A 12,288-nucleotide genomic window follows, 5' to 3' on the forward strand; every position below is an offset into this window, starting at 1 on the left:
TAGGACTGTAGTCTGTCTGTGCGTCTGTATTCTATATGGTCTTCATCAGACCTATAGTTTATAGCAGAGGGTTCATTAAAAGGAGACTTTTATTTTAAAATGCTTTCTTCATACCCTGGTGTCCATTATAGCAGCCGAGATGGAAAACTGCTTAAAGGCCATCTACCACTAGGATGAAGGATTGTACTCCAAGCACACTGACATACAGGTGTGTGCCCCCTCTGGCAGGATCTGCTCTTCGTTTAGCTTCTAATGCCCTGGTTTTTACAAAAAAAGTATGCAAATTATGAAAATCAGCATGAGGTGCTCTGGGCTCTATGTGTGTGTACAAAAAAGAGAGGATCCTGCCAGAGGGGACACACACCAGTATGTCAGTGTGCTTGGTTTGCAAAACTTCATCCTGGTGGTAGATGGCCTTTAAACTATGTTTGCAACTAAAGGATTGGGGATTGCAATTTTATCGGTGATGACACAACAGTCATAAGACCAGAGCCCCCAACTCCCGAAAGAATGGGCATCCCGTTCTCACTAATGGGTGGAGTGTTAGGGTTAGTAGGTGTCTTAGTGCTCCAATACTTCCAGCGTTCTCCTAGATGGTATATTGGGAGGGTCCGAGATACCTAAAAATTATCTACCAATCATATGCAATTGATGGAGATACATATTCCGTTGGATTTGTCTCTGGAAGGACCTGTTTTATCTTTTACATCTCAGGCAGTCGGCTCATGCACATGGGGGGGGGGGGGATGGGGTCACGTGGAGACCACAGATGTGTTTATGAGCCCAAAGGGGCAATGAGGGCATATGCAATTGTAGAAAATATGGCTACCACATGTCCTTAACTTTATGTCATGTGCAGGCGGGTTAGACAGGGAGCTTACTCTCTCTGTCCTGTCTGTAGTAGGAGACCTTTTAGTATTTTCTGCAAGATCCTGACAGTCTTCTACAAATCCTGCAGACTTGTATACACTGAGGGGATCTAGATTTCTAGGCAAGTTTTATTCTTTATTTCTAGATTTGGTGTTCTTAAGGACACTTCTGTATAATCAGTCTGCAGACAGTATGTTGTACAGCAGCTAGGACGCTATGTACAATCTGCCCTGCTGCTCCTGCTCTATAACATGCTGCCTGCAGATAGGACACTATGTACAATTTGTTTTTCTCCACCTGCCCTATAATACACTACCTACAGATAGGACACTGTGTACAATCTGCGCAGCTCCACCTGCTATATTACATGATACCTGCAGATAGGACACTATGTACAATCTGCTCAGCTCCACCTGCTATATTACATGATACCTGCAGATAGGACACTATGTACAATCTTCTCAGCTCCACCTGCTATATTACATGATACCTGCAGATAGGACACTATGTACAATCTTCTCAATGCCTTGTGTTATCCTGAGAGGTCCATGTCCTTTAGTAAACAAACCATACATTGACTATACAGACAACACAATCCAATAATTCATGACAGAAGAAGATCTTTATGTTGATACTTTTCATATGTTAGGATGGAAAAAAAAATCTTTGATAACAAATGTTTAGCCCTTTAACACTGAATACAGATTGTGTCCTCCAAACCACGGCTTCAGGTGGCATATAGACATCTACTCTTATCTACCTCAGTCCCTGCAGAAAGGTCCTAGAATATTCCTATAAGGACACAATATAAATGCTGCTCTATCATTGGCCAGGAAAATAAACATCTTCTTAAATATTCCTATAATCTGACATTTTCCATCTACAAACTAAATGAAGATCTGTACAAAAACCATAGCAGTTATTAATAAAAAATGGGATCATAGTCTAGCCCTCGCTGGTCACCGTGTATTATAATGAAATGTAGTGATATATTATACCTCTTGTCAAAATTACCCAATGTCCTAGGCCATCATGATAAGATAATGTGGGTCCTGCTGATAAGGTCCCTCTCCATTATCTACATTAGTCTACATCACACAATGCTGGACTTTCTGCAGCGGCTGCTTGGGCTAGGTTCACACGGGCCACAAACCAGGGGAAGTTTGTACTCAGTTGGAGATGGGAGGGGTGAGTGATCCTCCCCACTCCCGTCTCCCTAGGAAAGGAGGGGCAGGAATAGGACCCACTCTAACAATTGCGGCTTGTGGCTCGGTGAGTGTGCTCTCTGCACCATGACCGTGCATAATGTAAGTCAGTAAGTTTCTGCACGTATTCTTACATGTTATTGAGTATAGACCAATGTGAGCAATGAAGAGACCACCACGATGGCACATAGCTCCTTCACATGACTGGTCAGTGTTGGTTCCGAGGGTCAGATAAAAAAAACTGAATGAACTCAATTTGACAGTAAAAATCTGTGGCAAAAAAATGTGCATTTTTATAGCATTTTCAATTTACTTAAAACTTGAAGGTGCAGATGTGACGGTCATTAGCTTTACTATCTCAGGCTATCCCATGCTATGCAGCGCAGGTAAAGGGACTTGTTATATGGTCTGCAAACTAAAAAGCTGCTGGTGTAGTAGACCTCTTGTAAGGGAATCCTCTGCAGATAGGACACTGTGTACAATCTGCTCAGCTCCTCCTGCTCTATAACATGCTGTCTGCAGATAGGACACTGTGTACAATCTGCTCAGCTCCTCCTGCTCTATAACATGCTGCCTGCAGATAGGACACTATGTACAATCCACTCAGCTCCTCATGCAGATAGGACATTCTGTAAATTCAGCCACACCTAACAGTTCAGGTTTTAAGTAAAGTTAAGCTCTTTTTCCATTGTATGGTACCGATCCTCCAGTTATAAACTGCTTTTTCACTACATATAAGAAAATACCTGCTTTTGACAACTAATGTAGTGCCTACTTAGAGGGGCATTTTCATGTTTAATATTTATGATATATTCACAGGGTATGTCATAAATACATGATAGATATGGATCAGGACCTACCACTCACACTATTCCTGTGCAGAGCTGAATGAAGAGTTTTTCGCAAATGTGCCTTCTCTCTGCATTCAGGTCTATGGGACCGCTATAAAAGAGGCGAGTCTATACGCCTGGCTCTTTTCATCCCTCTTTTAGACTGGAATGGAGAGTGGCAGCAGAAAGGGGTCACTGGACCCATCTATTGTTCTCAGTTGTGATTGAGACAGCTAGTGATGACCAGAGGGTGTTCCTTTCCCATATGAGAAGTTTAGTGCTATAAACCATACATTATAGTTGGGGCTTGGCACAGACTTTGCACTGGGGACCATCAGCTTCAAGTTGCGCCACTGGAAGCAGGTACTATATGCAGTCAAAAACAATCCCTGAACCGGACCTTGTCAGTCCAGTACCATGCAAGGGAAAAACGACTATAGGCTGTGGCTACATGGAGACCACCACAAAGTGACTTTTTAGTTACTGATACCCATTGAGCTGCTGGGACGTTGCTCCATGCAGCCCACGTGATGAATGGACTTCATCTGTGAAGCAGGCGAGGTGTGCACTGGAGCACCTTGACCACTTCAGGCAACTGATCTGAAATCTATTAACCAGGATAGATTAGGTGATCAATTTTTAAAATTGGGACAACCCCTTTCAAGTCCAGTCACAACAAATTGTCCCCTGATTGGTGGGGTCTTAGTGGTGGGACCCGCATTGGATCAAAAGAACAGTGGTCTATTGTACCCCTAATGAATGGCACAGCAGCTCATGACGTGGTGCTGCCGCCCATTCCCCATTTATGGCACGGACAGACGAAGCAAAGTATTGTGATTGGATCTCTGTCAGTGTCATATAGGTCAATAAAGCAGCAGGATATATATACAACCAGCTGCTCTGTTTATTTGGGGGTACAGGGGAACGCTCTTCTCCTGATCAGTAGGGGTCCCACCACTGGGACCTCCACCAATCAGCAAGTTAACTATGCATAGGATATAACTTGTTTTGACCAGACAACCCCATGAGCGTCAAATTTCAGAAAACTCAATGAATAATCATCTTAAAAAAAGCCTCCATGTAGCCCCGGCTTTAGACTGTCATGAACCGAGCGATAGATCAGTAAGAAAATAGAGCGTAAATCTGGTGGATCCCATATGGCAAGTGTAAGAAGCCTTCCTGAGTCACTGATCGCACCCCTAATTGTAGCCCTGTACAAGTATAGTCAATCAGTAGTCATCCAGAAGGAGAACATCGCACCTTCCTCCTTCCCCATGATATATACAAGTAGGAATAGCTGGCATAAAAAATCTGAAAGAAATAGTCTGTAGTTCTTGTCCTATGTATCGTCCTTCCATAGTTAAACATGACAGAACAAATAAAATGCAGATCGGCCGTCCAGGAGTAAGGATAAGCTGGTGAAGATGTCAGGATAGCAGACAATGCGAATGTTGGTGCCGGGTATAAAATCTGAGAGAAAAGCTCAGCTTCCATTGTTTGTCTATATTTCCCTTTGATTTGACGTCCATGCCAACCGTAGGCAATGTACAAGGGCTCCGTCCCGTCTTCAGAATACAGCTTTCCCTTCTTCAGGATGGCCCCACCAGTCATGGTTCACAGTGCAGGTAGGTCGGGAGGGGACTGATCCTCCATTATTTGTTGCCGTCAGATGAGTACCTGAGACTCTTGCACTTTAACTCATCTAACGATTTCCAATACTTGTAGTTTTCCGTCAAGTGTTGTATGAGGTTGGGCAAATGTGCGAACGCTGCAAAAAACAAACAAGTCCTCATCAGTAGGGATTCTAGTAGCCACATGAGGTGATATGGACTCCCTATTAACTTCAGGTTATGCACCATATTTGGCATTTTACTGAGGATAACACAGAACTATGAAACCTATTTCATTTCAAGGGCAACGCAGCACTTTCCTCACTTTCCAGCGACATACCGCTCAATGTCTGGGGCTACTGGGAATAGCTACACTGCTAACACTCTCATAGAGAATGAATGACTCAAGCTTGATCTGACACTCCATCAGAGATAATTTGACCCCTGTTCTGATCGTAGAGGGTCTTTGGACTCCCATCAGTAGTAATGTTATTTCCTATCCTATGTATAGCAGATAAGGATAACCCCTTCAATCTGGGGTGTAACTACAGGGGTAGTAGCCATAGCAGTTGCTATGGGGCCCATAGTATCAGAGGGCCCCAACATCTGGGGTATTGGGTGAGTATATGCGGTATGTGTGTGTGTATATGTGATGTGTATATGCTCTATATATGAATGCATATGTGATGTGTATATGCTATATGTCAGTGTATATGATGCATAGGTGTATGTGGTACTGTAATGTATTTATATATAGTGTGGGATTCACATGTCTGAAGTCTTCTCCTTGCCTCCCTGCACCAGAGGTAAGTATTACGTTTATTATTTTTAAGGAGGCTTGCTGGACATTTTATTGCTGAGTAAGGGCCATGCTGGTCATTTTATTAAGTTGCATTGGCTCCATTTCCCAGCCTAGGCTTATACTCGAGTCAATACTCGAGTTTTGTGGTGAAAGTAGGGGCCTCAGCTTATACTCGGGTCGACATATACTCGAGTATATACAGTACCTTTGTTTTTATTTTGTAACTGCTCATACTGTGCCAAACATGAACTTTAGAAATATGTAAATTAGGCTAAAGTGCTTTGGGAGGAGTTGCTTACTCCACAGAAATAACATTGCCCCCCCACTACACTGCCACCACCCAGCACCTACTCTCATCCTTCCCCCTTCAGCCATGTCATTCCAGGGTCCAGCGGGATGAGGAGCATGAACCCTAAGGTGCTCCAAAAGCATTTCAGAAAACTTTTCATATTTCTAAAGGGACATTTTTGCATGTAAGAAGCAGCTGATCTATTAACAATGGTAAGTTTGGCTATGCCCAAAATTGCCACTCATATCAGAGCAGTTACATCAGGAGGGTAAATTGTGGTGACAACAAGCAGAAATCACTCCATGTCCATCAACATTTTCATCTGTGAGTTCTCTATGATATAGCAATGAAAATCCAAAATTAAAGCAGCAAGGAGCAGGTGGCCAGTCCATAAACATATATTTAAAGGGATTTTCTGGTTTACAAAACTTTTTTTTGTATAAACTTTTAGTAAAATCAGAGTATTATATAGAGCAGCGATGGCGAACCTATGGCACGCGTGCCAGAGAGGGCACGCAGAGCCCTCACTGCTGGCACGCGCCCCATCCTCCTAACTACTGCCAGGTGCGGACAACCACTGTCCACACCTGGTTGTCATGGCTGCTAGCAGTATACTGCTAACAGCCATGACAGAGCAGGGTGCTGACACTTCCTGCTCTGTCACTCCGATCACAGCAGCGCACAGGACGGTAAGCGTCCCAGCGCTGGCAGCGAAATGTTGTCATTACACTGCCAGCGCTGGGCACCTTACTCTGTGTGCGCTGCAGTGATCAGCCGGAGGAACGCCGAGTCTGAGGTGAGGTTTTTTTTTTTTAACTCAGCGCATCCACGGGGCATAGATCAGCAGGAGGCTGATTTCCTGCCCACTCCCGCCCCTCCCCTCCCCTAAGCAACCGGCCCGAAACTCACTGCGCCGCTACCACAAGCCCCCGCGCCCGAACCCCAGCCCGCTATCGCACATCTAATCCCCCCCACACCCAAACTCCGCCCACTACTGCAATTTGCCTGCCCGAACTCCGGCCGCTCTCACTACCCCCCTTCCCCCTCAACTCCGGTCACTGCCCCGCATCACCCCCTCCCCTGGAACTCATGCCTCATAACCCCATTGCCCCGAACTCCAGATGCTGCATTACCGCCCCAGCCCTAACTCTGGCCGCCCACCCTCTGCCCATCTACCCTACTGACCCCCCCGTAACAACAGACACCTGAACTTCTGCCCACCAGCATGGCCGCCACCTTGGACAACCAAAGAGTAAGTAACATATGTATTTCTATGTATGTATTTATGTATATACATATTATATTATATATTTATATGTGCATTTATATATTTATACCTGTGTGAGGGCTTATTTTTTGCGTAACATATTTTACTTCTCATTTATTATTCCATGTCGTGTACTGGGAAGCTGGATTTTAATACTTTCGCTACCAGATTTGTAGGTTTTATTGTGTTTTAATACTTTTTCAATAATTAAAACAGTGTACAAAAAGAAAATAGTTTCGCCATCTTGTGACGCTAATAACTTTAGTGCACGGAGCTGGGGAGGTGTGGTTTTTTTGCTTAATGAGCCGTTGTTTTCATTGCTACCATTTTGAGGACTGCGTGACCTTTTGATAACTTTTTATTACTCTTTTATGTGATGTAAAATGGTGTAAACGTGGCGTTTCAGTGTGTATAGGACTGCTGGAATCTGAGCTCAGACAGTCCTGTGTAAATTTAATCTAAACTAAACCGTCAGTTTTCTGGTTAAATTGCCGTACTGGCACTTTGCCATAAGTATTTAGGTTTTGGGTTGCAGTTTGGGCACTCGGTCTCTAAAAGGTTCGCCATCACTGATATAGAGCAACTTGCTCTGCGGAGGCCTTGTCCTGTCTGGCATCAGGTAACCAACCTATTAATGTGAATGTGTAATATTTGTATTATATATTGTCAATGGATCCCTCCAACAAGTAGGGATAGTCCAATGTGAAGAAGCTAACAACTCTGTATAAGTGTATCAAGATGCAAACTACAAAAAGCACATTTTTCCATTAAAGACCCTGCTCTTACCATCCCATGCATCAAACATGTCTGTGATGAAATAGTCTATAAAGGAGATCTGAGACTTTGGTATGCTACAGGTGTTGCGGTCAAATACTGGCATTACTACTGGCAATCCTTGTATCTTCTCTTCATCCGTCTGTAAGAAATAATAGAGATAAAATGTACATTTGTCTTTACCCAATGGACCTAGAAATGTGCATATCCATATGGGTTTCCACATAGGTTTGAACACAGTGGGCCACATTTATTAAAGCGTTTGCGCCAGTTTTCTGTCTGACTTTGCACTAGAAAGAACATGCAAACTGACAGCTTTGTGTCGCGACTGCTCTGTGTCCGACAAGACACAAAATTGTGCACCTAAAGGAGCGCTACGGTGGTGATTGGGACTGTGCGCAGTGGTGTAACTAGAAGGTGATGGGCCCCGACTATAATGTATGGTTTATAGTAATAGTCTTCTCATATGGGAAAGTGACACCATAAGGGCCACCTAAACCTCTGGGGCTCAGGTGCGATTGCACCCCCTAAAGTTACTCCACTGACTGTGTGCCCGTGATCGGATTGTGGCGCATCGGCTCCGGCATGCACGCGACGGAAATCGGGGGCTGGGTCGAACGAAAACCCCGCGGATTCGGAAAAACTGCCGCATTAAAAAAAAAAAAAAAAAAAAGTGTTGTGGGACACGCGCTTACCTTCACCAAGTACAGGATCGTGAACTCCTGGTGGACGTCGGAGGAACTGCCTTAGTGAATCGCCGGAAGACCCGAATCCACCGCACAGAACGCGCCGCTGGATCGCGAATGGACCGGGTAAGTAAATCTGCCCCTGTATGTTAGAGATGCACCAAAAACTTCCCGAGCTGTGCAGGGGGCGCCAGATTAATGAAAGCATTAGTGAGGCAAACTGCACATAACTACTTCTGATAAATGTGAGCTAATGGTAAAAAAATAATGTACTAAAATGAAACTCTCCAAATTTCTTAAAAATGATAAAACTTACAAAATCCTGCCAACTTTCACTTTTTTTTTTCAATTTTTTCCAATTCTTTCAATAGGCATAGGTAAAGATAATCTAGATAAACCTCCCCCTGTGTATTTTAAGAATGTTTTCCCCGTAAAAGCAGTGCATAAATATATTACATCTGTGTATAAGTCCTGAATACAAGTAGATCTTTATACCTGAGCAAAATACTCCTCCGAGATCCTTCCAGCCCATTCAATGCACATATCCAGCGGACGACACGGATTGGCCACATCTGCACATTTTATCATCATGCGTTTGATGAGTATACGGTTCTCTGGAGAATTTTTGATACCGGGGGAGCACTCACAGTCACTGCCCTCACTCTGGAGACAAAGCAGAAGCAGCCTCAGCAATATAGAAATGACAAAGTATTTTCTTAAAGGGGTTGTCCAGAACAAGTTATCCTGTATCGTCAGGGTAGGGTATAACTTGCTCTCAGTGATGGGAACCCCATGGATCACGAGACCGGGGGTCTGTCAGACCCCATAAGAATGGAGAAGCCAGTCGTTCTGTTTACTGTCCATAGAACTGAGATGAATAGAGCAGCAAAGTGCATGCGTGACCGCCCAATCTATTAATTGGGGGTACAATAGACCTCCAAAGATTGGCAAGTTCTTGTGACTGGACAATCCCTTGAATGAATCGCCATGTTCATACAATTCAGATTTTTTTTGTTTAATTGTTTATTTTAATGTGTACTTTAGTCCCATTAAATGAGACAGTATTTAGGATGGCCCTAGAGGCGTTTGTTAGGCTCTTGGTTATGGCTAGGCCTAAGTTAAGATGACTGGTGGAGCCGCACTGACGGTGTCTTACGGTGTCTTACATTAGAGTTGTTCTCCTCAGCAGCGATGGGCTTGTTGATACTATTCACAAACTTGTTCACATGCTCAAAATGTCTCGTCATCTCTGTGGCTAAAACCATATCAATGATGGCTTGACGGAGGGTCCGATATTGGGTTCTGAAGAAGAGAAAATTGTGATATTTAAAGAAGTGCAGTTACAAAAAAGTGTGTATCACTTCAATACTCAAATAATTGGTTAAAGAGTAACTAAACTTTTGAAGCAAATTGTTTTTTTTATTTATAGCAGGTAATAATAGTACATTTTATGATATACTTCATTAGGTAAAGCAGCTTCTCTGTGCCTTTTTTCTGCTCTTTCTCCAGTAGTGAGCAGTGTTTCTAAAAGCCTTCAGAGCTACATCCACTTCAGACAGATAAGGAGGCTAATGATTAACTCTTTTCATACCTAGAGAATATTTCCATTGATGGTTCAGCTCTCTGAGGAGATTAGACTATCCTGGGACGGGTGGCTTTAATCGGGCGTGGACGCCGCGATGTGAGGAAGCACGCCGCGACGCTCCTCCCCCAGCCAAGCGCTCCCGCCCGTAACTTGATGGAGGTTCGGCGGTCCTGCGACTAGCTGTCTCCGGCACCCGAGACTAGCAAGTACCTGCATCGGAACGTCTCGAGACACAGCTCTTCTTATACCGCACTGCCGGTGGGTCAGCCGACTATAACTCCCCGAAAGCCTCACTGCTCCACCGGACTCTTTATCTTCACCGGCACGGGGGGACTGCTCCTCGTACGGTGTGAGAGGTGAGGGCCGCCACCTGTGGGAGCTAATGGAGTTTACCGGCACCGAGGGATTGCGGCACTTCAGCTGGGCAGGAAGCCAGGAGGGGTAGGAGAGCACCCTGTGAGCAGCGGGGAGCAAGAAAAGCAAGAAAAGATCCTCAGCTATATGCGCAGACCCTGCTAGATACTGCTACGGGAGTTGGGAGCCGGACATGTCACGGTTCCCGGAATATTTCTCTACGTTGAAGATCTGCAGGGACGTCGTGAGGGAGACTGGTGAGATCGTCTGACTGTATGTTGCCCCCCTGCTTTTGCTTTAGCCTCAACTAACTGCTATCTCCTGCTTGCTTCGCAATTTTCCTTTATGCTACAGCATCTTTATTCCTTTATTAACCCCTCGGAAGGCATGAACTAATATAGGTGTTCGGTAATAGTGCCTGTGGAGATTTGAATTACAAAGTGACATTTTGTTAAGCTGTGGAGACCCTCCGACCGAATGATCTCTTACGTGTCTTTTGTACTAACAATTAACATCTACCCTTGTTCCGTCCTGTGCTAACCGCTATACTCAAGAGCACCTAGATCTGATATTGGGATTGCTGATTTGGTTAACACCGGTAGAAAGAGCTTTGAGTTAAAACGCCTATAAAGAAACATCTCTTTGAGGGTGTGAAGGGTATTGGCTCGTCACTTTTTGCTGATCCACCTGCTTTCACCGCAGTGATAAGACTTTCTCTTCTTTCATCTCCTTGGGCGCCTACGGCCTGAGCCAAGACCGCATGCCTCAAATAAATCCCCCTTCCAGTTTTTGTGTCGACGGTCAGCTGTGACAGACGGACTAGCTGACGGATCCCCCTAATCGGTGGGCTGGGTTTGGTCCTGAAGGAGCCTGAACTGTAAAACGGTGCACCAACGGCAACATCGCCAAGGGCTTATTTTCTGTGTTATAGATTAAGCAGGGCCATAATAGTTAAAAGTATATGAGAACTAACACCGTGTACCAGAAGCCTGACCAGGGGGCATAAGGGGAAAAAGGGAAAGGAAGACGGGTATTGGACTGCTGCTGTTTGCGGTTGTACCAAAGTGATATATTTTCTCCTTGCGATCATTGCTTGAGTTTACTTCCGACTTTATCCCCTGCCTGTCTCTATGTTAACCGTCATTCTTAAATATAACGAGATTTGATGCTGGTATCTTCAGAGTCTGCTGACTAGGACTCTGGGTGGAAGTTTTAAACCTCAGGGTTATGTGGAGCTGAATAAATTTCTCTTGTTTTCTACACTCCCCTTGGCTCAAATAAGGGGATTGAGTGTCTAACTGCATAATAATAGGGACTACGGGGATACCCATTGCTGAGTGAGTCTTAAATTCCCCCCCTGGTTCTCTCGGAATTTAAAAAAAAAAAAAAAAAAAAAAAAAAAAAAACTGTAAGAGCGTGTACCTATACTGATACTGGTTTGGGATCAATTTATTTGATATAGAGTAAGCAGGGGTATAATAGTTAGAGTTTACGAGAACCAACACTGCACACTAGAAGTCAGACTAGGGAGCATAGGAGGAAAAGGGAAAGAGAGATGCCGCCTAAAAATAGCGCCCGTAAGTCTACGGGGCTGGAAAAAATGTGGAAGGCATCGCCTGTAAAATCTTCAGGAAAAGAGAAGGGCGATAGGAAAGCGACAGAGGATAACCCTGGTGTCTCGGGATCAGAGCACTCAGCCCCACAGGATGCTGAGACAGCCCAGGACACCAGTGGTATTCTGACTGAGATACTCTCCACAGTAAAAGAACTAAAAAATACAGTGGACTCCCTGAACGAACAAATGGGAGGGGCCCTGGCAGAGATTTCTGTGGTAAAGGAAGAGGTGAATAAGCTGAGGGGTCAGTTTAAAAACACAGAAAAGGGACTCAAACTATTAGAACAAGAAGTAAGAGGTGTAAAGGCTTCGCTAGAGGACCTGAAAAGAGATAACAAATCCCTAAAAGACAAAGTTACCGACCTGGAGAACCGCTCCAGGAGGAGTAATATCAGGATAGT

The 12,288-nt window shown here is 44.4% G+C and overlaps 1 protein-coding gene across 6 annotated transcripts in view; it reads right to left on the reverse strand.

Moving 5' to 3' along the window:
• Positions 1–3,389: 3,389 nt before the first annotated feature.
• PDE8B (phosphodiesterase 8B) overlaps positions 3,390–12,288 on the reverse strand; it is a 128,024-nt gene continuing 119,125 nt past the window's right edge. For all 6 annotated transcript variants that reach the window (XM_072137975.1, XM_072137965.1, XM_072137956.1 and 3 more), the window contains 4 exons: positions 9,500–9,635; positions 8,829–8,996; positions 7,660–7,789; positions 3,390–4,673 (listed from right to left, as the gene is read on the reverse strand). In XM_072137975.1, coding sequence (XP_071994076.1) covers positions 4,558–4,673; positions 7,660–7,789; positions 8,829–8,996; positions 9,500–9,635 — 550 coding nt within the window. In that variant the 3' untranslated portion in view covers positions 3,390–4,557. The remainder of the gene's footprint in view (positions 4,674–7,659; positions 7,790–8,828; positions 8,997–9,499; positions 9,636–12,288) is intronic.

Source organism: Engystomops pustulosus, chromosome 1, assembly GCF_040894005.1.
Source record: "Engystomops pustulosus chromosome 1, aEngPut4.maternal, whole genome shotgun sequence".
NCBI lineage: Eukaryota > Metazoa > Chordata > Amphibia > Anura > Leptodactylidae > Engystomops > Engystomops pustulosus.